Source organism: Homalodisca vitripennis, chromosome X, assembly GCF_021130785.1.
Source record: "Homalodisca vitripennis isolate AUS2020 chromosome X, UT_GWSS_2.1, whole genome shotgun sequence".
Lineage (NCBI taxonomy): Eukaryota > Metazoa > Arthropoda > Insecta > Hemiptera > Cicadellidae > Homalodisca > Homalodisca vitripennis.
In genome coordinates this window covers 38,480,025-38,507,519 of record NC_060215.1, presented here as the reverse complement: position 1 = coordinate 38,507,519, position 27,495 = coordinate 38,480,025, and the positions used below count along the sequence as shown (strand labels likewise).

The 27,495-nt window shown below is 32.9% G+C and overlaps 2 protein-coding genes across 4 annotated transcripts in view; one reads left to right on the top strand and one right to left on the bottom strand.

Annotated features, from left to right (window-relative positions):
* Positions 1–10,440, bottom strand: part of LOC124368927 (aminopeptidase N-like) — a 29,831-nt gene extending 19,391 nt beyond the window's left edge. Inside the window, exons 1-6 of the mRNA XM_046826474.1 lie at positions 10,337–10,440; positions 8,360–8,561; positions 6,578–6,733; positions 4,843–4,967; positions 2,898–3,053; positions 38–200 (exon numbers count right to left, since the gene is read on the bottom strand). Of these exons, the coding sequence (XP_046682430.1) occupies positions 38–200; positions 2,898–3,053; positions 4,843–4,967; positions 6,578–6,733; positions 8,360–8,554 (795 nt within the window). The 5' untranslated portion in view covers positions 8,555–8,561; positions 10,337–10,440. The remainder of the gene's footprint in view (positions 1–37; positions 201–2,897; positions 3,054–4,842; positions 4,968–6,577; positions 6,734–8,359; positions 8,562–10,336) is intronic.
* LOC124368930 overlaps positions 27–27,495 on the top strand; it is a 30,974-nt gene continuing 3,505 nt past the window's right edge. The window contains exons 1-5 of one of the 3 annotated variants that reach the window (XM_046826481.1): positions 27–139; positions 2,989–3,124; positions 6,676–6,779; positions 17,438–17,544; positions 18,535–18,705. In XM_046826481.1, coding sequence (XP_046682437.1) covers positions 6,738–6,779; positions 17,438–17,544; positions 18,535–18,705 — 320 coding nt within the window. In that variant the 5' untranslated portion in view covers positions 27–139; positions 2,989–3,124; positions 6,676–6,737. Of the gene's footprint in view, positions 140–2,988; positions 3,125–6,675; positions 6,780–17,437; positions 17,545–18,534; positions 18,706–27,495 lie in introns of those variants that run through there. The other 2 variants (XM_046826482.1, XR_006923020.1) reach the window with 2 other exon arrangements.

Below are 27,495 nucleotides of genomic sequence, written 5' to 3'. Positions count from 1 at the left end.
ACTGAACCTGATCAAGAGGCTATTGAATATACTGAACCTGATCAATTGCATCTTTGCGTGCCCAGACACGGAAGAGAACATTGTTAGTTTCAGGCTTTGAATCTCTGTAGTCAAAGTCACAAACCATGAAGGCTACAAGGTAAGTGGACATGAGTAAAGTTTCCTGAAAGTGGTTCCACACCCAGTCTGGCCTCTCTTCACTACAACAAAATGTAAAACACAACATAACATTAGACTAGTTTCACTAAGAGCACATGCTTATTTTTATCTATATATCTGTAATGAAGTCTGATGTTATTATTCCTCCCTAAATTTCCTTTCAGATTGTGTGTTTGTTGTAACAATTTCAATGAAATAGTATTTTTAATGTGGGCTTAAATGTTCTTATTATTTATAGGATCCATAATACTTGCTGAGGAAGTTTATTTTTTGGTACACTGTGTAGTAATAAGAAAAGATTATTTCCCTCTTTTAACGTTGAGAGGTTCATAATTTATGAGTTTTAGACTTATTGATCTCCTCATGGAGAATGGAGTGATACCACAATGAGTGGGCTACTAAAAAAAGGAAAGTATTCTATATCCTTAGTGACTGATTGGAAATTATTTTAGTGATTTCAAGGGAAGATGCACTTGTGAAATTTATAATAAAATGAACTTTAAGACTGTAATTCTCTATTTGTGCTAAGATGTCTCATTTATGAATGAATGATTAAATCACAATAAAAGAGATTGATTTCAATATTTCCGTATGTTTGAACTTGTTTCCTTTTCAATTCAGTTGTTTTACTTTCTCCCCTATACACACAAATTATTGTGATGCTTAAAAATTCTTTTGGTCTTCAGTAAAGGCATTAGTTTAGTGACCCTCGAAAATAATGGTTTATGGAAAATGTCCCACACTTTGACTTTAGTTACCTAACAGTTCTTTTCCATTAGTGGTTGATTTTTTTAAAACCATTCTGCACCGTCCATGACAATATACTTTTGCAGTATATTAACAATTTAAGTATAATCATTTATAGATAAATTGTATAAATACTTAGATGTAGCATATTGATCATGTACAGCTTAAAACACACACACACACACAAACACATGTGCGCGCGTGCACACACACACACACACACACACACACACACACACACACACACACACACAACACACACACACATGAACGCACGCACACACTCATGCATGTACACACACAAACAGAAATACATGTAATGTAATTATACAAGTAGTTCAAAAAGGCTATTTGAGCCATATGTTCATTGGAGTATTTCCCATAAAAGTAAAACAATCAAAATATGAATTAGTAAATGTGACAATAGACAATAGACAATAGACAATATACTTTATTGACATGTTCTTTGAGAACAGTACATAGCGTCAGTTATATAAGGTAACAATTTTTAGCTGTTTGTAAATTCTTCTTCTGTGTAAAAAGGTCTCTCTTGGAGCCACAGAGTCAGTTGTTTCTTGAAGCGGTGAGGTGGTTGGTTCTTTAAGTGCTCTGGAAGGTGGTTGAAGTAGGCGGCTCCTTTATAGGATGGTTTCTTCTTGTATAGGCTCAAATGGTGTGGGGGCAATGCGAAGTCCGAGGCATGTCTAGTGTTGTGCTGGTGCAGATCTGAGTGTCTTGGCTGTGATGTTTTTACATTGTGGAAGATTACTTCTCTTATGTAGAGTGATACAACTGTCAATATTTTAAAATTTTTGAAGTGTTCTCGGCAGCTGTCACGGTAGTTAAGGCCTGCGAGGCATCTAATTGCCCTCTTATGGTTGATCAGAACTCTCTCAAGGTTGGTTTTGGATGTTCCTCCCCAAGTGGCAATGCCATATCTCAGGTGTGATTCGAAGAGAGCAAAGTAAGCTACCTTGGCCGTGTCTGTGCCACTTATTTGTTTTATTCTACGTATAACATAGTTTCCTGCAGATAGTTTTTTGCACAGTTGATCTATTTGTGGCTTCCATGATAGTTTATCATCAATTATGATACCAAGGTGTCTGGTGGTGTTTTTTATTTCTAGGTCTGGGAGCGTCAAGTTAAGGTCTCTGCGTAGATTGCTGAAGGTCATCTGAACTGTTTTTTTTATTATTTAAGACAAGGTCATTTCTGTTACAGAATAGTTTAGTTTTATTGAAAGTGGCAGTTGTGTTTCTCTGGAGTATTGCTATTGATTTATTTGCTATTGTTAGTGCTGTGTCGTCTGCATACATGGCGGTATGACAGATGTCTCCTAGCCAGTTGGGCATGTCATTTGTGAGTAGGAGGAACAAGACTGGCCCCAGAACCGATCCTTGTGGTACGCCCCTTTGTGTGTCAGTGGTTTTTTATTGACATTTCTGTAGTATGTTGTTTTCAGTGTAATTTACTTCCACAAACATCTTTCTATCAGTCAGGTAGCTACGGAACCAGCTTTGAGCTTTTCCTCTTATACCAAGGTTTCCTAGTTTTTGGAGTAGTTGTTCTTGATTTAGGCAATCAAAAGCCTTACTGAAGTCTAGGAAGAGGCAGGTTGCTGTGCAGCCTTCTTCCAGTTGATCTATAATGTATTCTATGAATTGTATTAAGGCTGTGGATGTTGATCTGCCCTTTAGGAATCCATGTTGTAAGTAAGAAGTTTGTTTTCCTCAAGGTAGTTTAGGAGTCTGTGTAAGACCACTTTTTCTAAAATTTTTGAAAAAGTAGAAATGAGTGAAATAGGTCGATAGCTGTTTGTGTCATTATGTGGTCCGGTTTTGTACTTTGGGTAGACTTTAGCTATTTTTAATTGGTTGGGGAAAATTCCTTGTGAAAGATTCCTTGTGAGTGTAAGATATTGCATATTATAACTAAAAATTATAAAGTTTATGAATTGCAATTTATAGTTGAATAAATAAAACAGTTCTTACTCTACAGTAGATGTAAGTAGTGGCATATTGCTGACTGATTTTAGATTAGATTTGTGACCCAGTTTGATTTGGAATCTGGCTTTCATGGCAGGTTCATCAAAACAGGGAAAAGCCTTCCGAGCATCGATGGATTCAAACTGTGTAACTGCCAGCCACCTGTACAAAAACAGAATTATCTTCTTTTAAAGTGATTACTGAGAAAAAATTGCTTTGGATTTTTGTTAGAGGTAAGTAGAGACAGTCATGTTTGAGTAAACTTCAAATTAAGAATTAAACTACAGAATCAAAGAAGGAAAGGTTAAAATTAATACATCGCCTTATAAACTTCATATTAAAATGTAAGTTTTTTGCCCTAATGCTGACACTACTAAGTTTGACAACCTCGCTGTCCATAGCAGAGTGCAAAGCAGCAACCCCAAACTTAGCCCTGTAGGGTTGCCACACCGGAGATAACCGGATTTTGAGAATAATAATATAGCTTCAGCGAATTTCTACTAAAAACTAAAAAATCTCCCCTTTAATGAGTTTTGTACAAAACACATAATGGAAAATGTTGTGTTGAAATTTTATGTAAGAATGAAAAGCATTGTATGTTACCAAAGCTAAACCCATTTTCAAATTATACTTAATCTATTATTATAACTAGACTCTGCTCTGGTAGAAAACTTTGTTAGCTTTCAGCTGTATTAAAATGTGATCGCTGAAGATATGAAAATTTATGCCGCACCAAAGTGAATAGAAGACCAAAGGAACTGAACCAAGACAAGCTGTTTTGGTTTCTATTCTGTAATTTGTATTGTGAAAGATGTGGCTGTGAAAGTTGAAATTGTGAAAGTTGTTCAAGATGCCTTTTTTGGTAACTTATGTTGAAAGACTTAATGTTTGTAGCGTTTAATGTGAATTGATTGTGAGTATGATAAGGGGCAAAGAAATAGGCCAAAGTAAACAATGTAAACAAGAATATAGCTTTCTTTGCATCTGTTGAGAGGATATTATATCTTGTCTGGCAATAAAATCATATTCTTTGTTAACAAAAACAATTTGACAAAGTTCTATACCTGGCAGACCCCACCAAAAATGTAGATATCTAAATAAAAGGCACTTTGATGAGAGGGCAATTTTTTTCACCTTTGGTACCAAAAACCATTGAGCTGGTCCTGCCACCAATACAGATGGCTTCTATCTTTTTTGCCTTTGAATCACAGCTCATTTAAAACAATGAACACTTATGTTTTGAAGTTATAAATCATAATAGTAAAAGTATATAGAACGCCTTTGACTTTTTCACATAGGACTATCACACTTGTTGATTAACTGTTAATCTTCCAATAAAACGTTACTTAGCAATAGTTACTTTCCCAATGTTTTGTTGACTTGGTTTCAAATATTCCTTTTTTATAATAGAAATCAGTTGTATTCTTGAAAGTTAGGTAAACCATCATTATTCAATAACAAGGCATTTCATTACTAAATTATTTTTAAAGTTTATAATACAATTTAAAAACCATAACTATTTTACTAAAATCATTATCCATTGTTTTGATTCTTAGGGATCCAACAAGTCCTGATAAGATCAACTGGATCTTACCATGTTATATGTCTTTTCTATTCTGTCCACCTGTGTGATAACTCTTGATAGAAAGGGCCCAGAGATTTGAAATTTAGTACATAGGTTTCTCTTGGTCCAATGAAGGCTTCTAGTGATTTGGGGTCAATAGTCAGCAAAGTTACGGCCCGACAAAAAGTTCGGTGAAGACTTTTGTTACGTTCTGTTGTATCCCTTAATACTATGTAGTATTTATATTTATTCAAAGGTACTTTTAAATTTGTAAATTTGGATTCTTATCTAAAGACATTTCTCAGTCCTAATGTTATACAAAATTATAAAGTGTATTTTTTTGTTATTGGTTGTATTTCCTTAAAATATTATCCCTTTCCCACTTACTTAGTACTATTTGAGTTCTTGTCCTCATAACTAGATTTGTAGTAACCAGACATACTGTCGGTGAGGTTGCCTCGGAAATCAATGTGCAGTATATAAATAGAATTGGCCATCAACTGTTCTTTGACCTAAGAAAACAAGAAATTTCTTTAACAACTATAAAACAATAATACAGAAATATGACACATTTCTTCCTTTAAACACTATACATTTTATTTACCTTACCATTTTTAGATTTAAAGTGTGATTTTTATGTACATATCATATTTTATTGAGCTGAATACGTTAAAATTAAAAGATTTCTTGAAAGTATTTATAATGTATTCTTACATGGCATATTTATCAAAACAGGCAATCCATGTTGTCTGTAATGTTTGAACTTTATTTTATTTAAGATAAAAATTCAAACTTTCGTAGCTTACAGACAGGAATTTTTAGTGAGAGTTTAGTTTGCGTCACTTTGTTAAGAATATCACGTGCTACAAAGTAATACAGATTCAATTAAAATTGTTTCAAGATTTGACATAATTGCTGCTTTTGATAAAACAAACATAGTTCTTGCGAAGAAAGTTTGATCAAATAAAATTTTTTAAGAAACTACAAACTTAATTGGCACGTCAAATATAATTCGGTATTCCTTGATATCAGTATGTCGGTATTTGATGAAATTCAGCTCATGGAAACCTTAGTAGTAGCCTCAATTTTTCAAAATATATTTTGAAAGGAACAGCACCTTTTTTGGGATCTGCCTTGTCATCAAAATCTCAAAATTTAGAAGTGTGCCAAGCAGTTCCAGTCACAGAACCACTGCAATGAGTTTATGATAACTGTGGCATGATTCTCGCTAACAGTTATTGCTGCACCTCTATGAACAGTAAGCCAACTCCAAAACTAACATGTAACAACATCAGCACCAGAAGTCTATTGTTGAGAGCTGAATCTCAATATCATATCCTAAGGATCAGATGGACTTCCAAATGTTGATTAATTCTGAAAGGAACCCTGGTTAGCACTGAGGCTATTTCAATGGCTCTCCGGTGTAGAGATACCACAGTTTTCATTCTTGATTAGGTTTATGAAAAGAGTGCTATACTCATTCACAGCAGAGGTAACAAACTGGTACAAATCAGTGAGACATACCATGCTTAAAACACTCTGATATTCTACTGTGAGAAAGATAGTAAATCGTAAGTCATGATGAAATTTATTTTAAAACTCGTATTGAATAAAAAATATAAAGATTTGATTTTTTTTCTCTGGAGCAGTACTTGAAAATTGAACAGCACAACACTTTACATTTTTAATTAATTCAGTCTGAAATATATTATATTTCTTTGGTTTGTTATTGTATAAAAATGCAACATTACCTCATTACACCAAGCTGTTAATAGACAATTTGATGTTTATTTGGTGCGATATATATATATATATATATATATATATATATATACATGAATGTCCATTCCAAACCTTCACTCCCACTCAACCCTGCTTTTGATTCCCAGGCTAGTATCTTCAGATCCCAAGACTGTTAGGTAAGACTCAGCCAAACTATAGTGTATACAAAAGATAACACAGTTCCTAGATGTGGAACTGTGCCACTTTATATAGAACTTTATCCAGAAAGTGTTTTCTGTTGTCTATAGTGTAAGCGATCAAGATGCCCAAAGGTTCTTTGAAATATTCAACATTATCTATCATTTAAAATATATCACAAAAAATGATGCGTGCTCCTTACCTTTATGACCAAAAAGTTATTGTCAATGTCGTGGCTGATTCCCATCAAAGTTTCAATTTTGCCATCAGAAGCTCTCTTTACCAAAACATTGTTGTCAGGTATTTCAAGTGATTTGGAGTGAATCTTGATTACATCGGTTGCTGTTTTACATTCCACCTGAATGAGTGAAATTGGTCTACAGTTCAATGTGAATACAATAAAGGTAATTTGATGCAATGTCTAATTTAAATAATAATTCATTTTACTCATATTTTATCTTGGTTTTTTATATGTTTTATGTTTGCATACATCACCATCAATATTAAACTCAAAATAAAACAAGGACATATTTTAGAATACTCTGTTTACACAAATAAAATACAAAAGTATATTTAGTAATGTAATAACTTGTTTGCAGTAAAGTTTTTCAAATTTTACTGTCAGTATGATGTGACAAGTAATTTGTTTGATATACCAAGTTGAAATATAGACAAAAACAACATTTTAAGTAATATTATTTTTTTGGGAATTATTCAGACATAATTGCTAGTAGCTTTCTTCAGTAGAAAATATATTTTTGAAGCTATCATAGAACATTGAATTTATCTCAGAATTGTTGTTTCCAGTCTTAGTAAATACTTTATAGGATGTTTTAAATTTAAAACCATACCACAAAGATGTCCAGTAGTTTTTGGTTACCATCTTGAAATGAAAATGATCAATAATTTAGAAAAATGTTTTGAAAATGAAGACATATATTAAGTACTTCAAATGTTATTATGAACAGGTTTTGAGAATATATCACAAAATTATTAGCATTTGTTATTAAATGAAGATGACAAAATATTATTAAAAAACTATACATGGCCAATTTAGTAAGGTTAAAACACTAAGTATCAAAAATACTTCAAACAAAGAATTAAGTATTAAGCTCCAATATTAATTCAATACATTGGCCTTTGCATATGTTATTTATTGGCTTGTTAACTAGTAAATAATAATACAGGTTTAAAATGTTAAAATAAAAAAGAATTGAGCAGACAATTTTAAAGATTTTTCATTAACTAGACGTACAATTGAAAAAGAGGTTAAATTACTATAATAGGTAGTTTAAAAGTCTAATTAATTAATCTATGGCTCTAAGCAAATCAAAACTAAATCTCAAAACTAACTACTTTAATTATATATTAATTTATTGTTTGAAGATATACTAAAACATTCCATCTATAAGATGATTTAATTATAATAGTAATAAAAACTGACTGTTATAAATGGAGTAAATTTAGAATGGTGAAAGTATATGTTCATTGTGTATAGAAAATATTTCGATACTCCATTGGACTGAAGTAGAATATTTTAATATTACCTATTTGTATTTTGTCCTCTTACACAATATTATTGTACTAATCCTATGTATTGAAAACATCCAGTTATATTCACTTTAATACTATTCTTGCTAATAATTAGAACTACTGTTTCTGACAATATGCAAATATTTTGATCTAAGAGTAGGCTCATGTGTTCATAAGGATCTCTGTTTAAACAGCACAAGCTCTGCATATTATTTCAACTAAACTGAGGACAGACGGTAGAGTAGAAATAAATCAAATAGTGTAAGCAATAATCATACAATATAATATGTCATAATGTTTTTATTTGACATTTAAGACACTCATCTGTAGTCCAGTTGCAACAAATTTCGAACTTTTATATTATACAACTATAGCAAGAGTCCTCTAGCAATAATCTTGCTTGTCGAATCACAGAATATCTATAATATCTTAACTGTAAAAAACCACAAACCTCAATATCAACTTGGCCACTGAAGACAAATTCATCAAGGTCTGTAGAGATGCTGAGATTGTAATGGTGAGGAACAATGTTTGTAGGAAGTCGATATGTAGGCAACTCCGCAGTCGATAATGACAACACAGCAAAATAATACACAGTGATTGTAGACAATAACGTCATCCTGTGGAACAGTTCTGGTGACCACATCTTGGTTCTGAAAAAATATTAGATACATGCTGTTGCCCGTGGATTTGTTTGCATCAATAAGTAGTGAATGATATATACAAACTAATGTGTAAACAATAATTTCTCGCTTTTCATATAAATCCATGAACAGCTAAGCTGGAAGAGCCAAAGAATTAGTGATTAACCACTGGAATTTGGGTATCAGAAGTAGGTACCATGGGATCAGATCCTTCTTTCAATTAGAGCACGTTTTATCAATACCTGGTTGAGGTTGATAATATAGTGTAGACTTTATACAGTATATGGCTTCTCCTTTTTTTTTTTTTTGTCGGATAAAATCTTTGTACAGCCCTGTGAACTGAAAAGGTGAACAGAATAAGCCAATAAAGGAGATGACCTATCCTTCTTTCTAAATAAAACTGTGTGATTTCCCCCGAGAAACTGTTGAGCCTACAGATTCTAACAGAGTTTTATGTAATAATGAGAAAGTTAATTTTTGTATTTTTGTGGGAACACATATAGATAAATTAGATCAAACTATACAAAACAAGCAAATAGTTTATAGCTGTCTCTCTAGAAAGAAATACAAAAGTACTGATGGATTCCCAAAACATTTGGAAATGTTTACTATAGTTTATAGTAACAAAATGTCTATGTCCTATGGAACAAATAAGGACAATGGTGTGTCATAAATTCAATATTCATTATGTTGTAGAAAAACTTTTATAATCTAACATTTATAGTTTTTTCTTTTATAGAAATTATTATGGTTTTCCATGAATTTTAAAATTTGGCCATGAAATCATACAAATACATAATATTGAGTTATCAAAATGGTATACAAATACTGATATTTGATGTTTTAACCTTTTTGATCCCAACGTCCGTATTTACGGACGTCTACTGTATCTGCATAAAGTTCTAACATTTGTAAATAGGGACGTTTACAAATTGTTTTAAAATTTAAAACGTAACAAAACATACACTTACGCTTTGTATGAATATTTTTTCATCTGGCATATTTTTACTCTACATCATTGCAACTTACAAACAAAGACATATAGACAGTAAATTTTTATAAACAATGTTTTTATATGTTTACAAGGGCCCATCTCTTTAATTTTGAACATGTTAAAAGTTACCACAAACTGATTTTGTGTTTTTGCCAATGTTTAAGAGATCATATGAGGGGGAAGACTTTAGAAACATTCTTTACAATAAAATATAAAGTAAATCGAAACATTGGAATAGTACATTGTACAAATTCAATACTCATAAGGAGGAAAATTACGGACTTATTAAAACAAATATTATATTTCTCAATGAAAACATTTCAGGGCTGGCTTGTCTACATAGATGAACAAATAAGTATTTCTATTTTCTTAATATAGCAAATGCTATTAAAGCAGCATTGCAGAATAAGATACTAATCCCAGATATCATGTATTCACAAAAAATAAAAAAAGTTTCCCCCAACTCCCACACATCAAATGACAAATTTTTGAACTAAAGAAAATTGTTTATTTGCTGTCTTAAACACGTAATTTGGATCTTCATAAAACCAAAAATGTATTTGAAGTAGTTTTTAAATGTCAGTGTATCTAAATTTGCTTAAATTTGGAGTGTTTGCACCACACATCAACTTTTAACACTTTTAAATATATGTTTATGATTACTTGGTAAATAACAATGTTGATATTGATTAAATTCCTATTATATGCTTAGCTTTAGAAATGTTTTTTTCCAATATACACTGTCAACAATATGTAATTCCTATTAGTTCTAATATATTCTTAAACTTACATGTAAAGAAAACGTAAGCTTAAACTTCAAACTTTACTTAATTCTTGTGTGTTTTGAAGATATCCAGGAGTCAAGGTAAATAGCAAACAATATAGACTCACAAAGATAACCTTCTCCCACCCTAATAAGCTGATAACCTCAATATTTATGACTGAATATTAATTTAGGAGCCTAATTAATGAGAGCTTCAGAACGATTGTGCCTAAAATAAAAACATACAATATGCAAGCTTGAGTGAAAGTGTAATATCCTAGATGAATCATGTTAAGAGTGGTGTTGGAAAAAATACAGTCTAAAATAGTTTTAAGTGATGGCATTACAATTTTGAGTAAAACTATTCAATTACTTCAGCTATGCAGAGGAAATAAATACTGTTGTTTATAAAAAAGTAAATTTCTAGCCTTGGTGATTTATGTATAGGAGCAGTAACTTACAAATTGAACTAAAAATGAAAACATAATCTACTCGTAAATTTCTAGCCTTGGTGATTTATGTATAGGAGCAGTAACTTACAAATTGAACTAAAAATAAAAACATAATCTACTCGTAATCCTTGCTGTAAACAATTTAACACATTGAATTTTCATTGATGCATTTCAAAATATATTTCCCCTTTCTCAGTGAATGAATAAATGAAGTCTTCGTGTAATCAGAAAAGTTAGAACCATTAGAACCTACACAGAGTCAATGTATTTAAATACAAAATTACTTGTAAATATAACAACCATTCATCTCAAAAAAGAGTACAAATAACTAACTTAGGACTAGCCTTAGAAGGCAGTCTACATGAAAGTAATTTGTAAATAAGAGGCTCTTCAGTGGATTACAATTTTAATACAATATTCAGCTTTTTGGATTTTTAAAAACAGTAAAGAACACACCAAAATCATTGTAGCAGGGCAAACAAGAAAGACTGATTCAAAGAAACATAAGAAAAGTGGTGACTCTATACTATGCCTTAATGAGTACTGTTTGTGTCATGAATGAACTAAAACAAATTCTGAAAATACAACTATTTTATATTAACTGCCGCTTTAAGTAAAAACTGCTATATAATACTAATAATATGATCAAAATCTTTCTTTTCACTTAACCGAAGCAGGGTAACAATGTATCAGACAGGTGCACATTTTGATTTATAAAACATAACAGCACCCTAAAAGATATTTGAGAGTATTAGTTGAGATGTAGGCAGCAAATCGTTTTAAAAGACATGTAGTTAAAAATAGTTACTAACTAATGTAATAATCATGTAACAGATCATTTTTCTTAAAGAAAATCTTTGATCTTGCAGTAATTTTATTGAAATGAACTACCCCATTTGGGTTCCACCCTAGATTAATAAAAATTCTATAATTCAGGGTTTCTCTAAGAGAGAGGCTCACTTATGACTTGTCACAAATTTTGTGACTGCATTCGAAGTTTAAATAATGAATTACTTCAAAGAACATTTAAAAACTAGAATTTTTAATAATCACATACTATAAACATTATACACAGTATAATTGGCTCATGTCATATAAAATTTAAATTGGCACATCGCAGAACCACAACAGCATATTGGGGGAGAGGGAGCAGCTGGATCCTCCCAAAATTCTTGTGATGAAAATAATATAATCCTTTAATCGTGAATGGTATACTTTTACTGATAACTTTAGAGTTAATTTAAACATGAATTAACACTAATAAAGGTTTTAAATGTATAATAATATATCTTGTGTTTTAAATTAAAGAAGTCAAATGCATTCAAATATTGTTCCAGCCCATTTTGTCATTGTTGCACTTATTGGCACTTTATGTGTTGTGCAGCTTTTGATGTGAGGAGAAGGTCAACTGTCCTGAACATTGAGTTGTGAACAGCGACGTAACTAGGTTATTCAGCACCCGGGCAAACACCTATTTTGGCGCCCCTCCCCCCCACCAATTGAACTGAAACTAATTCCTTATAACTCCTCTTAAAAAGTGTGGTGTGTCCATCGGTACCGGGTACGCTACATTAATACTATCTTGAATCTTGATCTTAAAAATACTCAACCTCAAGTTCAAAGTATATAGGCCTAAATATATTTGGTAAATAATAGAATACGTATTTTCAAAACAAATAGTTTATTTCAAAACAACACCATTTATAACTAAAACACTTATGATAGTAAATTATGTAAAATATTGATTTAAACATTTAATTGTTCTTAGAATTTAACTTTTCGGGCTTTTTCTTGCAGCAAATGTACTGACAATCTCACTGAAGCATAGTTTTGAGGCTACCTGGTGCTCAATGGAAATAATCCCTAGGTTTGTCAGCCTCTGTTGCCCTGTCAAATTCCGTAAATAATTTTTTATTATTTTAAAGTTTACTAAAACTTCTTTCATTCGAAGCCACTGAAACCGGAATTGTCAAGAAGATCCGTAAGGCAGTCATTATGTTTGGAATATACATCCTCCATTTTGTTCACACACAAAAAATTTCAGAAGATCAATCGAATTGGCTGTTTGGATATTTGGTACTAAATCCAAACCATGGTAATTTGAAACTTTCCACTTCAGTTGCCAATTCGTCTTTGTCCAAGTCTTCTTTATATTTGGAGGCTAATTCAATTGCTTTAGCCTTTAGGTCATCCCCACTCATTGTTCCAAAGCTAGCTCCGTTGAGGAAAACCAAACAAATGATTTATGTATTATGAATAGAGTTGAATCTTTCTCTGAGTTCACAAAGAATGCGATCGACCGATTTCTAATAGCTGCTGTTGAAATTTCTTCTCTTCTGAGAATTCAGGTGCTTCATCTTCGGCATTCTCATCAAAACATGCGCTTTTTTCTTCTCTTTCGAACTACTTTGAAATGAGGATCAAGGCCAAGATTTGTTGCCATTTCTTTGGCTTCTTTCATTGCAGCGTTTGAATAGTTTGCCCTTTCCGAGTCTAGTTCAGAGATCAATCGACTGATGTTTTTGGCCCGATCTATGTATGGTGATATTCTCCACTTGTAGGAGCTTGTTCACAATGTCAATGCGGTCAATTGCTTGTACCAAAAAACAGGAGAGAAACTATAAACTCAAACTGCTTGACATTTTTCAAAAGATTAGCTGCTTCAGTTTTTGTTTCATCTGAGGTAGTTAGGCTGGTTCTGAGGTCATTTAAAGCATTTATAATTTTACCTAGATGCTTGTATATAACTTGTACAGCTTCCCTCTTAGTCGACCATCTGGTGTTACTTTGTAGTTTTAGAGATAGAGGGACATGTTTTAATAAAACCTCCCATCTATTGGTCGAGGAAGCAAAAAAATTGTACAAGCAGTTAAGAGTTCCAAAGTATGACTGTACCGTCCCCTGACATACTAGCAGCATTTGCACCTACTAAATTTAAGGAATGAGCCGCGCAAGGCACAAAATAAGCCAGTTGTTTTCGGCAAGAATCCTAGATTGGACGCCTTTTGTATTTGCCAGCCATATTCGAACCATTGTCATAGCACTGGCCCCGGCAGTTCTTCAAATCTAAGCCATCTTTTTTTGATTTTCTCTGAAATTTTCTTGCGAAAGACCCAATCCAGTTTTTTCACCAACTTTTACAAAATCAATAAAACTCTCCACTACCTCCGGACCCTGTTCGGTGATTTTCACATAACGAAGGACTTGAGACATTTGCTACCAAATGACTTACGTCGGGAGTACAGTCAAACATAATTGAAAAGTATTTTGAAGCCTTGATGTCACAAAATATGTTTTCTCTGACTTTTCCTGCAATAATGTCTAAAAATTCATTCTGGATGAGCGGCGAAAAGTAACTGACTTGGCCTTTTTTATGGCGAAGAATGTGCTCTTTCAGAGGTGCATGGTAATGAGATACTAGTTCAATAGTGTTCAAAAACCTACCGCATCTAGGGTCACTGAAATCCAGGTTTTCATTGGAGCCTCGTAATGGGCTGCCATCTTTTGCTAGGTGTAAGATTACATCAATGATAGCATACAAAACACCCTTCCAGTGTGCTCTTCAAGTGCAATCATGTCTTGTAGTTCTTTGTCAATGCCAGAACGTTTACTTAAACTAGATTCTAAATTTTTCCAAGCACAAAAGCACTGTTTGTGATTTAAGGAGTTCTCATGCTCAGGAATCCGTTCACTCAATTTCTTTCCACTGAGTGAACCCTTCATCTTTGGCTAAAGCAGAAATCTTATGTGGATGTTGATGTTCAGTGTGCGAAAAAAAGTTTGCATGGGATACAATACAAGGAATTGTTTTGATTTGCTATAGACTAGCCATGTTCGATGTACTTTTAAGCCATTAGGCATAATTTTTGTAAACCACTCTTTAGTCAACTGTCTCCCATCTCTTAAAGTATTGTTAAGATCAGGTTCTATTTTTCCCTTCATTCAATAATTCTCGATACGAGAAAACATCTGTCTGCATCCGAAATGGTATTAGGCCACTTCCCCGGATCTTTTTAGATCAATAGATTTAGTAGACTCACCATGGGTTGGATCAGTTGTCAAACTCGTAGACGTACCATTATTATACTTTTTGCTCCGGTTGAAACATCTCGATCTCTTCACCCTCGACGTCATCCTGGGTGACCGTTGGTACAACTGGAAGTTCTTCAGCTGAAGATTTTCCGTACCAAGATTAGCATTAGTTGAAAACACGTCTTGGACTGCATCAGCTGATGACCCTCCATCTTCAAAAGTCGTACTTGTACTACAGCTGATTTCATCTGAAAAAATAAAAAATTCGAGTTTACCTTCATTCGATAAAATAATATTATTGGTATATTTGTCAATTTGTGGTAGAACTTAGCTGTTTAAATTGTGCCGTATTTATCTAAAAGCATAGTTTAACGCTAAATTAAACAATACTGCCGACAAAGCATCTCCTACTATACTATTTTTTTTTAAATAAATTATGACGTTCTTAGTTCTTGGTTAAAGCGAAATGTCGTCTTCAAGTGTGACGATGACTAGATTTGCTGCTTGTTAGCGTTTCTAAGAAATAGCTTAAGAAGAAGAAAGCTTAAACCCTGTGTTCAATTATATATTTTTAAACACAGATTCATATCAATAGTACGCTGCTACAGTTACAGAAAAGTTAATTATGATATATTTTTAAGGTTTCAATAAGTTAATCATTAATCTGTATTAGTTAATAAATACAAAGTAACAAAGGTTACTGTATATCTATCTTTACCTACCTTTACTGTTTGTTTCATTTAGCCATGATGATAGAAGAGACGAGGATTGATGTGCTTCTTTTTTTCTCTCTTTAGCTCTTTTGCGATTTTCCGCACCAGACAGTTTTTTCGACATGACTAATATTCACAAACACGAAAATAATATTGCTAGTAACACTCAAAGAAACAGCTCCGCAACCACTTTACGTGAACCGAACCACTGATGATGTATATAATGAAGTAGAAGTATGAACTATTGTCAACAATAGTAGTGCACAACTGCACAACATACGCAGTTAGTCTGTTAGTCAAGGTCAGGCCAGCGAGCATCGATGTGTTGTGTTTGTGGCAATGTGGCATGTGTGGTGCGGTGAGAGGATGGGGGAGCTGCGGGTGGGAGCCGGGAGGGGAAGGAAGTGTCTGACGCCGCGCCGTCCTAGTGAGTCATTCCACAGATAACACAGTGTGCCCATACTCGTTCTGTACAAGTTCATGCAGACCGTAAACATGATTCGTAAATAGTCAGATAGCATTCATCATTTCACTTTGCATTTTCTTAGACTTAAATCAAATAAAAATAATAAATATAATGATTTTCTTTTTGCAACACACCTCGCATTAAAAAATATTTTCAACAATTTTTATTAGAAAAATCTGTGGCCGTGTTGGCGCCCCCCCAACAACTTGCGCCCGGGGCACATGCCCCGCGTGCCCCCCCCTAGTTACGTCGCTGAGTGTGAAGGTTACTGTGATGGTTTGCAAGAAATATTGATAACTTAGAATACTCTAATTGTTAGTGTTTTGTTTTAATATCAATAAAGAAAGGAACAAATAGTAATCTGTTTCAGCTATGTACAATGACAAGAGCAGATCTGATCGGGTGGCCAGAGATAGAAACTTAAACCCATGCAAAACTTTATTCCAACGTCTGCTCCCCAAAAATCCACCCTCTTCTATTTTTATAACCTCTCCATAATTCTACTTTATTTGTACTATATATTTTGTATCTTTGCAATAAGTGTGAAATTGTCGCAGTATGTACATGAGTTATACTTTGACATATATTTTATTTATATAAAACATTTTGTTAAGAAAATAACTATTTTAAAACACTAGTTTTTTAAATAATATTTAATATAAAAAATATAATTGCTTAAAGTTGTTAATGAATTAAAAACAGGTGGAGTGTTCAAAAACAATTTTTTTTTAGTTTTTTTCGTATTCAGGGAAGTTATCTGAAAGAGCTATGAATATAACATACAAAATATTTTCCAAACCTAAAATCGATTGCACCACTCTAATCTACACATTCACTCTTCTTAATACAATAACTTTTGGGGACTACTTCAACCATTTTTTGTATTTTATCATCATTTAATATATACATAAACCTAATGAATCTAATCTTAATACTAGTGACAGTTGGCTTCAGGAATATTTCTGAATCGGATTCTAGTTACAGTGAAATTCCTAAGCGTAACACATTCGGGTTAGAAAATATTATTTATTCAAAATATTTATGACTAGAATTTTGTAATTGCATTTAAATACAAATTTTAAAAAAATCAAAAAAGACAGTTCAGTATGGTTGAAGAGATGTACAATTGTAATTTATCCTCCAGTTCAAAAATTCCCCTTTAGAGTAGAAAAGTCTTATAAGAAGCCAGTAGATCAGTTTTATTCAGAGTTGCTACTATCCTGTAGTGTTTTTTACCTCTTGTGGTAGGATGATGATAAATTTTGCTCCAGCATACGTGGGTTGTTTATCAAAAAGGGTCAGTGGGTAGGTAGGTGGGAAGTGTGTAATTTTGTGTTTTTTTTTTTTTTTTGTATCATAGGAATAATGTGTGTCACCTACTCATCTCAGGTCTTGTTGACTTGCATAAATAACTACTTTTAGGATGTACAGTGCTACTGCAGTCAGCTTTTTTTGCTGTTTAAAGGTACTCTACAGGATTTTTCTGCAGCACCAGTTCTCTTTGCGTGCTCAATTTGGACAAGCTGCCCCATGGATTATCCCAAATTTCAGGTGGCTTTCGAAGAGAGCAAAGTATGTATATCTTGCCACTTCTGGGCTAGCAATGTTCTTTAGTCTTCAAACATGTAGAAGGCAGAGCTCACACTTTTCCACAAAATCGGTCAATCTGGTCATTCCAGGAGAGAGTTTTGTCTAATTCAAATTCAAATCTTTATTTGTCATTAGGCTATATTACAAGCAATAGACATTGTCATACTAATATTAAATATACTATGCAGTATACAAATTGTCATTACTACAATAATGATAAAAATCTACAATAGAATATGGTGCAGTCCTCACCAAAAAACTTGTAATTATTGTTTTGAATACATTAATACTTAATTTTTTACATATTCAAGTAAACTATTATAGAATTTAATTTGCATATATTTATGACTGTTATCACTTTTTGGAGTCTGGTACTCGGTAAATTAAGATTATCACAGTTCCTAGTATAGTGGCTATGATACACATTGCGCTCAACAAAATCAGATAAATGTTTCTTAACATATAATAAATTACACAATATATACAAGCTAGGTATAGTTAAAATCTTAAAACTAATAAAATATGGCTTACAACTTTCTATCTGACTTATACCAGCCATAACTCGAATTGCCCTTTTTTGGCATAAAAATATATCGTTAGCTCCAGGACTATTTCCCCATAGCAATATGCCATAGTTCAAGTGACAAAAAATGCAAAATAGGCCATACGCAAACAATCAGATTCAACATTAAGCTTAAGCTTAAGCTTAAACAATAAGTATAACACTCTAGACAGTTTAATAATTAGCTGCTCAGTATGATAATGCCAACTAAGTTTTGAGTCTAGATGAATACCGAGCAACTTGACATGCTGATTGACTAAATCTCCATCTACTTTCCTTAGTGTAAAGATGATTTGTTCTGACTTATCATCATTAAGTATTAACTCATTTGCTGAGAACTAGTCACTAGCCCTTTCCACTAATAGAGCAGATTCATGTTTCAAATAATCCAGAGAGTAACCTTTAACCAGTGCTGATGTATCATCTGCAAAGAGGACAGACTCATGGGGGAGGTTGGATGGAAGATCATTAATCATAATGACAAATAGGAGTGGCCCCAAAACGGACCCTTGGGGAACACCTCTAACCACTTCCCGCATACCAGACACCCCCATTACAACCACCTGTTTTCTGTTTACAAGGTATGAACGTATAAGGTTTAATTCTTTGCCCATTACACCATACCTAGAGAGCTTTTTAAGCAGTATTTTATGCAATATAATATCAAAAGCTTTTCTTAAATCTAACAAAGTCAAAGCCAAGAAAGAATTTTTTTTCAAATGCCTTAAGAACTTCAGTAACAACCTTTTCAATTGCATCATTGGTAGACTTACCAGCTAAAAAACCAAATTGTGCATTCGTAAAGTAATTATTTTTTACAAAAAAAGAATATAGTCGTCTTTTGATAAAGTGCTCAATAATTTTAGAAAAAATTGGTACCAGAGCAATTGGTCTAAAGTTAGCAAGTTCATCTACATTCTTCTTCTTTTGAACTGGGATAACTTTAGTAACTTTTAAACTTTTAGGAAATATTCCTTGATCTAAAATTTTATTTATTAGATACGTAACAGGATATACAATTGCTGGCATTATACACTTTATCATCTTGTTTGAGAGACCATAGTAGTCCTGACTAGTAGAACCTTTTAAGTTAGAAGTTATATGTAACACCTCTGCCTCTGACGCTGGAGCCCAGGCCTGTCTAGCATATGGATTAGATTTTATTTCGTTGACATTATTCATATAGTCAATATGACTATGCTTCACAGAACTGCCACTACCGCTTGGACCATCCTTAGCAACAGATTCATCTACACTAACAAAGTAGTCATTAAACTTATCTGTTGAAATTGAAGAAGGTTGCTGTTTCTTTACACCAACTTCGTCTTTAATTACCTTCCAAGCAGTTTGACACTTGTTTGTTGCATTATTGATCAGGTTTTCATTATACTTATACTTAGCCATCTTGATAAGATTTCTATAAGTTGCCCTACAATTTAAATAACTATTTTTGTCTCTAGTATCCTTAGTATACTTATATCTATTGTAAAAATTTATCATAGTATTCCTAACCCTATTTAGTTCAGGTGTAAACCATTTATTATTTGTTTTCTTGCTTCTACCATTAATTAAATTTACTTTTTTATTTTTTACAGGACAATAAATATTAAAGTTAGTACATACAACATCCATAAAATGATCAAAGGCAGCACCAGCATCTTCAACCTCAAACAATCTGAGCCAGTTCAAATTATTTAAACTACTGACAAATTGATCAATATTGCCTTTTCCCATCAGCCTAAAGCGAATTCTTTTTGGGACATGTTCAGGCTGTCTTACAACGATGGCATCTGTATTTAACCAGATAAAATCATGGTCAGATACTTTAAAGCTGCCTATGTTGGACTGTAATCTAATATTAGTTGCCAGATTGTCAAGGCAGTAGTTACCCCTAGTAGGAGTAAAATTTGTTAAGTGGAGGTCAAAAGATTTAAGCAAGTTGTTAAGCATTCTACTCTCCTTTGAATCACTTAATGTACATACACTAAAATCAGACCATAAAATTACTTTAACATGGTCAGAATTATCCAGAACTTTACTTAAAAAAATTTCAAGTACCTCTAAAAACATTGATAATTTAGAACTTGGTGTTCTGTACAATGATATTAAAATTACCGGTTCTTTACTTTCTAATTTTACGGTAGCAACTTCGAAAACACCAGGTTTACAAAACTCATCAACATTCAATTCCGCAACACAAATGTCTTCCTTAACCAGCACGGCAGCACCACCATAGTGTTGTTGAGGTCGGCAGTAGGTAGCAGCCCACTTGTACCTTGAGGGACATACAGGGGTACCTCGTGTGGAGATAGCCAGTGCTCATTGACAAGGGCAACATCAAAGTCACGTTCATGTAGAAGGAGAGTAAAGTCTTCAAGCTTGTTGCGAATAGATTGTAAGTTAATATGCACAACCCTAAACCCAGCTTTAGGAACAGTTATAAAGTCTTTTCCCCTAAGGCCTTGGTTCGTGGGGATCCCATTTCCACTTGTAACTGAGAGTATGGTATGTAACAGGAGGGAAGTCGTTTCCCGAAAAACAAAACTGTCTGTAGTCACTGAATGAAAACTCAAACCATTTGCATCTTGATTACTCATAAGGGGTGTTGAAGTACTTGGTGCTGGTCAGCCACCAGGGACCAGGGGGTCATTAGATGGCAATAAGCTTCCAGGAGCTGGCAGACCTCTGACACTCAAAAGCAGGTTGTCTGGTGCCGGCTGAACACTATCAGCCGCAGGTGGTGAGCCCAGATATGAAGGTGTGTCCAGGTGGTCAGGACTTATTTGATGTTGAACATCACCACCCTCCACTGCACAGATACCAGCCGCCTCAGAGATTTCCTGAGCGAGCCATCTCTTGCCTCTCTTGTTGAAGTGCAACCCATGACGGGTGTGTAAATGTCTTTCTGCATAGCTTGCCTTGACCAGTGATACATTAGTATAGTCACTACTCAGTTCCACTAAAACATTATTTACTCTCTCAACTTCTTTATTTACACAAGACCAAGCTTTAAGGTCATATCGATTGGGTACATCGACCACAATAACCTTGTTTTTACCTACCATATCCAGGGTTTGTTTAATATATGTCAGTAGTTTTTGTGCTTCATTGGCAGCTACAACATTCGTACCACAAAACAAAAATTAGAATATCGTCTTTACTCTTAATACCATCACAGATGTTTTCTTTATTAAGTACCTGTTCAGCTTTACCTCCTGGTCTTACAAATCCTACACTGTCATAAAGTTTTTGACACTGATATATATGTTCCAACTTAAGTCTCTTCCATGACTATCAGAGCATAACAACATCGTCTTTGTTTGATTGGATAAGTTTGTTTTATTATGTAAAGCGTTTTTTCGATACGGCATATTTAGACCATGTTTTTTACTATTTTTTGTATTCTTTAATAGGAACTTTGAACAGGTGCTCAAACCTATGTTGACATCTCCATTTCATCCTGACTGTCAGACAATGGTTGGAATAAATTCTTAGTCTGTAGTCCAGAGTAGTTTGGTAAACTCATTCTTAGTTGTTTACTTGAAGTTGACGCTTGTTTAAAATTGTCAGCATTAAATTTTAATTTAACTATTTCCTCTTCCTTCTCAAGTATAATTTTCTTTAAACATTGTATTTCCCTCTTGGCTTCCGCAACGTCATCATTAAGAATTTTTATAATATATTTTTGGTTGTTTATTTCCTCTTTTAAAAGCATATTAATGTCAATATTTAAGTTTGCTTCATATTCGTCATCAGTGCAGTTTGTTGCAAAAGTAACATTACCTTCCAAAGATTTACTGATTTCTTCTTTTTCGACACAGTAATCACAGTACCAAGTGCCTTTTGTGTCATGGATCTTATTAAATTGTTCAAGAGATAGAGATGTACATTTAAGATGGAACCATTTTGGTTACATTTTCCTTACATTCACCACAAGGATATTTCTTTGCAACACTAGATTTATTTTGATTTTTTACCATTGTTATAAATCAATTAAAACAATAATTAATTAATAATAATTAGAAAACAATAATTAATACTATTGGGTACAACAGTTGAAGATATAATTGGGCTATAGTAGCTGACCTTGAGCTGTTCTTCCAGCTCTATTCAAGTGTCCAGTCAGCTAAGTCAACAATGAGACAAACTACAACAATAGGGTTACTACTGTCAGACAGCACGCATAAACTGGTTACTGCTAATGTCAGATATGCGTCTCTTTCCCATTAAACAATATTTCTCAGTAAAAGAGGAAAATGGTTAAACAATGTCCACTTTGTGTTTATTGAGCAAAATTATGAGATTAAGCAGTCAGATTAATGTTTTAATAAAAAGCTCAGTTTTATTAGTGTTTCAATACATTTGTAATTGTAACAAAAACATGTGCTTTTGCCAGTCTAGAAGTAAGTACTTTTTAGTGATTAAATTTAATGCTAATTAATAGAGAGAGAATAATGTTTCTTGTCTTAATGAATATTTAATACTTATCACAGAACTTTAAACTTGACCAATGTCAGCCCAGGGTGGTTAATTATGTATAAAATATAAGAAATCAGCTATGTGTGCTTTAAAACTTAAAATCACTGAACTTGACTATCCTCCATGATTTCAAAAGTATATACATCTTGCCACTTCTGGGCTAGCAATGTTCTTTAGTCTTCAAACATGTAGAAGGCAGAGCTCACATTTTTCCACAAAATCGGTCAATCTGGTCATTCCAGGAGAGAGAGTCGTCTACGACTACCCTAAGGTATTTTACACTGTCCACCCTGATAGTTCTATTACTTCATCTTTACCTTTTCCTAATATTAGTTGCTGAGTCTTTATATTTTTTAATAATTGGCTCAACAGTACCTTTTGTCATGTTTATTGTGATGTATGTCTCTATTTCCAACTGTGAGGAAATACATTAGCATAGAGCAGTACTTTGTGAGGTATCCAGGAAACTTTATTATCTTATTCAGGTCACTGACAAAAATTATATAATGTATAGGGTCCAGAAAGAATCCTTGTGGGACACCTCTGTCAACAGGCAATGCTTTGGAGACATTCTTTTTTTACTGCATGGTATGATAATTTTATTTCTAATGCTTGAGTTCTGCTTGTTAAATAACTCCTAAACCAATCTGCTGATGCTCCTGTAACCCCATGGTCTTCTAGTTTTCATATGAAGAAAGTCATTACTCAAATAATCAAATGCTTTTGTGAAGTCTAGGAAAATTGATGTTGTATCTCACTTATCTAAAGCTGTCATTATACAGGGTGTTTGAAAAGTACGGGTACGGCTTAATATTTTAAAAACCATAGGAGATAACATCTATAAACTTTGCACAGTGTCATATGGCTATGTAAACTATTTTTCCTTGCTATTACCATGACATGCCAACCATGGGGGGACGGCCCACAGAGGAAAACATGGAAAGCTTAAATTGAAGCATGGGTCGAGTGATACCTCATTTGAAAGAGCTCACTTAGTAGAGTTGAATGCCGCAAACCGCATCTCAAAAGGTTTATCCAATCAGAAATGGCGGGTTGTTTTAGGTACACATTGTGAAGTACATTATGCGCTGCCATTTCTGACTGGATCGTCGTATTCTGATGCGGTTGGCGGCGTTTCACTCTACTAACCAATGTGTTTTCACTGACTTTTTTTAATTAGCAAATTATGTCATAAATTTATAACACAATAAATAAAACACAATAAATACCGATGTTTTTTTAGTTTTATTGATGGAAAAACACCTTGTGTAAATAATTTGTTGATTATACATGTCAGTATACTAGAGGTTCAATGCATGCTTTTTCACTTTAGAGGAGAAATCATCAAAGCCAGTTGCACTTTGTGGTTTGTTTCATTATAGTTGTTTTTACTTAATTTTGAATTGTTGGCCAAAGAACGAGGATGTTGTGTATTTTCTGCCTGGGAGGCTGTATAATAGGCACACCATCATAGACAGCTTGAGCTATAGTAGTACTGGCGACATGCACAAAAAAATCAAATAGTTGTACTACTATCATGGAGCCTGATATCAATGCCCTATTAGTTTTAAGTTGTATTCTTTCATTTGTACTTATTTTCGCACCTTTCTTCATTTACTACATTCCACATTGCTCTGCTTTTGTTGTCAGCATTATTAATTAATTCCAAAGTCATAGGTTTTTGTTGGGCCATAAGTTTTCTTTCTTTCTATTGCAGTAGTTTTTTAATCTGTGTCAGTTAGTAGGTATTCTTGGGCCGCGAGAAATTGATCAAGGTTTTCTCTAGTTTCTTGGCTATATTTAATCAATTGTCTTCTTTTTCTCCTTATCCGAGTATTAGGGCATGCTAAATCCCTATTATAAATCAAAATTTCCAGAAAATTGTCTTCTGATCTGGAACTAATTAAGTCACTCCATTTTTTAAGTAGGTTATTAAGTAGTACTATGTTTATGTTTGACAGATGTCTACTGTATATAACTTAAAGAGGTGATGTGTTCTTACAGTTTGGGTTTTTTTCTGTCACTAATTGTCCTGTATGATAAGATATGAAGAAGTTGATAACAGAGATATAGTTCTCAAGAAAGCTGGTTGGAGCAGACCATGTCTCTGCAAGTGCAAGTTGCACTGTGTAGGGTGACATGTGCACGTGTTATATGTAGTCTTGTATGTTGCAAGACTTGCAGTATCTTGCAGGCTTCTAATGATCTCAAGGCAATAAAATAAATATTGATGTCACTCATAATTACAGTTGGCCTATTCTATGTAACTGTAGTCTCCAAGGATGCTTGATAGGATGTCAATGGCTTTGTCAAAATTATTATTTGGTAGATTCCAATAATGTAGAAAGATATTTTTTGCAATGTCAATTTTATTGCAGAAATTTCACATACCAGCTCTAGACTATGTTTGTTTCCATCCAGACCAGCTTCATACTTTTTGATCTCATCTTTCACAGAAATTGCGACACCTCCCTTTCAGTGGCCCGCTTGACAGAAACTTTCAATAAGTGAATAACCCTCTTAATAGGTGTTTTCCAAGTTTGTCCTTGAAAGGCCACGTTCTGCTATCATTAAGATATCAGGATTTATAGTGTCAAGAAGTGGAAGGGGTATCTCTAAAAAATGGTTGATCTCATTAAGGCTTTCAATGGGTATGCTTGAGTGAATATTGGTTTCTTTAACTGAAAATTCCCTGGTAAATGGGGTGCTGGTAACTACTTGAACTGGGATTGAAGTTCTTTGAAAGGCTGATGTTGCAAAGTGACTAGACAATCCTGGTGATTTTTCTAGTGTTCTATGTTGATGTTTTTTAAGTAGGTAATCTATGTACTTGTTGGAAAAATCTTCAAAAGTTTCTAGATAATTTCATATTTTTGTTGTCATAGGTAAACGTTTCTTTTTTGGTGTCAATATTTTAGTAGGAGTTTGGCTGTCTCTCCTTGTATTTATTCTTCTGTTAAAATTTCAGTGAGTTTTTTAATGTATTCCCACACAACATTTTGATTTGATTTACACCACCTATCAACAGGTAATTAGTAGAGCTAAGATGGTTCAAGATGTTATGCAATGAATAATGTCAGATAAAAGGTTACTGAAATGTAAGGAAGGCTAATAATCAGGATTTTATATTTTCCTTTTGATTTTTAAATTTTCTTGACAAAACATCATTATTAGTTTGCAAGGTTATAAGGTAATTATTCTTGACTTTTTTTTTATTTTCCTCAATTTAAGTTAGCAAATGAATAGTGCAAGCTTTCAAATAATGTATACTTTAATTTATAAAAATATCTCTAATACTCACTAAATATATGTTTATAACAACAAGAAATTTGTGTTATAATCAACGGTGGTCTTTGTTATGTCGCCGCCCCTAGGCACAATTTGGCCAGCTGCCCCTTTGCACTCCTTAAATTTAAATGAAACGTTCAAACATAATATAAGAATTTTCACTTCAGTCATACCCATCCCCTTTTCATGGCTGTTCATTATGATTATGTATAATTTAATTATCAGCCGTAATTTAGCTCCTGGCTAAATTTAAAATTAACTTAGTTTGCTTAAACTATATTTTTAATATGTTTTTAGACGTAATAATACAATTTCATAATAATAAATGTTATTAAAATATCTTCTAGATACATGTAATATATTTTGAATATATCATACATTCACTTTCATTGGTAAAGTTTCAAAATAATACAACTTTCAAAATTTGTAAGTCTTATTTATTGCACTTGAGAAGTAACATTGTCTTACCATAAACAAGAGGAATTCACTTATTTTAAATTGTTATAATAATAATTTATAATTTAAAATATTAGTATAAATAATTATAATTAATGTACTTTTTATGAGGGATATAGTTTGTTTAATATTTATGTTATGACAAAAGACTGGTAGGCTAAGTATTACTAATGAAAATGTAATCTTAACATTAGATTTTAATGTGTTGATTTATTAACAGTCAGTTCTTGTATTCATAGTTAAAATCCAACCTCTTCACTGTTAAAGATATCAGCTTCAATGTTCATAATTATGAGAACATTCAATTTTTATTCTTTGAGAGTAGAACGTATATATGACTTAAATCTCTTCAGCAACAAAAATGACCTAGCTGTACAGCAGTTGCTAACTGCAATACACAAATACATTCTCAGAGCTATATTTAAGTTAGAAAATGCATCCTACGAGTTTTCTTCTCTGAGTTACTTGCTCATAGAAAAAGATTTGCATGTGATTATTGTATTTTATCAATTAAAAAAAATGCATGCACTCACTTCAAATGATGGTACCAGATCAGTATCATAAAGGTTTTACAGTTTTTTTGCATGTTCTACAGTGACTGATGGTTGTTTGTTTGAAAGATCAGAAAATACATAAAATCTATCAACTATTATGGAATATGCTTTTTTCTTATTAGTAATACACTTTGAATCTACTAATAACTTAAATAAACTAGCAATAACAAAAACAATCAACAATATTTATAAAAACAATAAATGTTTACTTACCAAATCACTTGTATAAGTATTAAAAAGATCAGATTACATCCAGCTTAAGATATATTACTGATTTAATAAATGTACTTTAACAATAAAAATAAAAATACACTAAGTAATTGAGCCTGCATTTATGAAAAAATGCACATTACTCTAATTAAAGATCTCTCCATTGTTATAAAAAGGATGTTTTAAAAGTCAGTTGTAAAAGTTATACTTAAATATTTTCAATGTATATTGTTTACTCAGATTCATTGACTTAATTTTACACTTTGATATGCATTACGGTATGGCTATTATGGGGTTTTCTTAGTCTATTGTAATCAACTGCAGTACTGTTTTACTCATTACATTACAACTGGGATTATTGAAGGTAAAGGTAATATATATGGA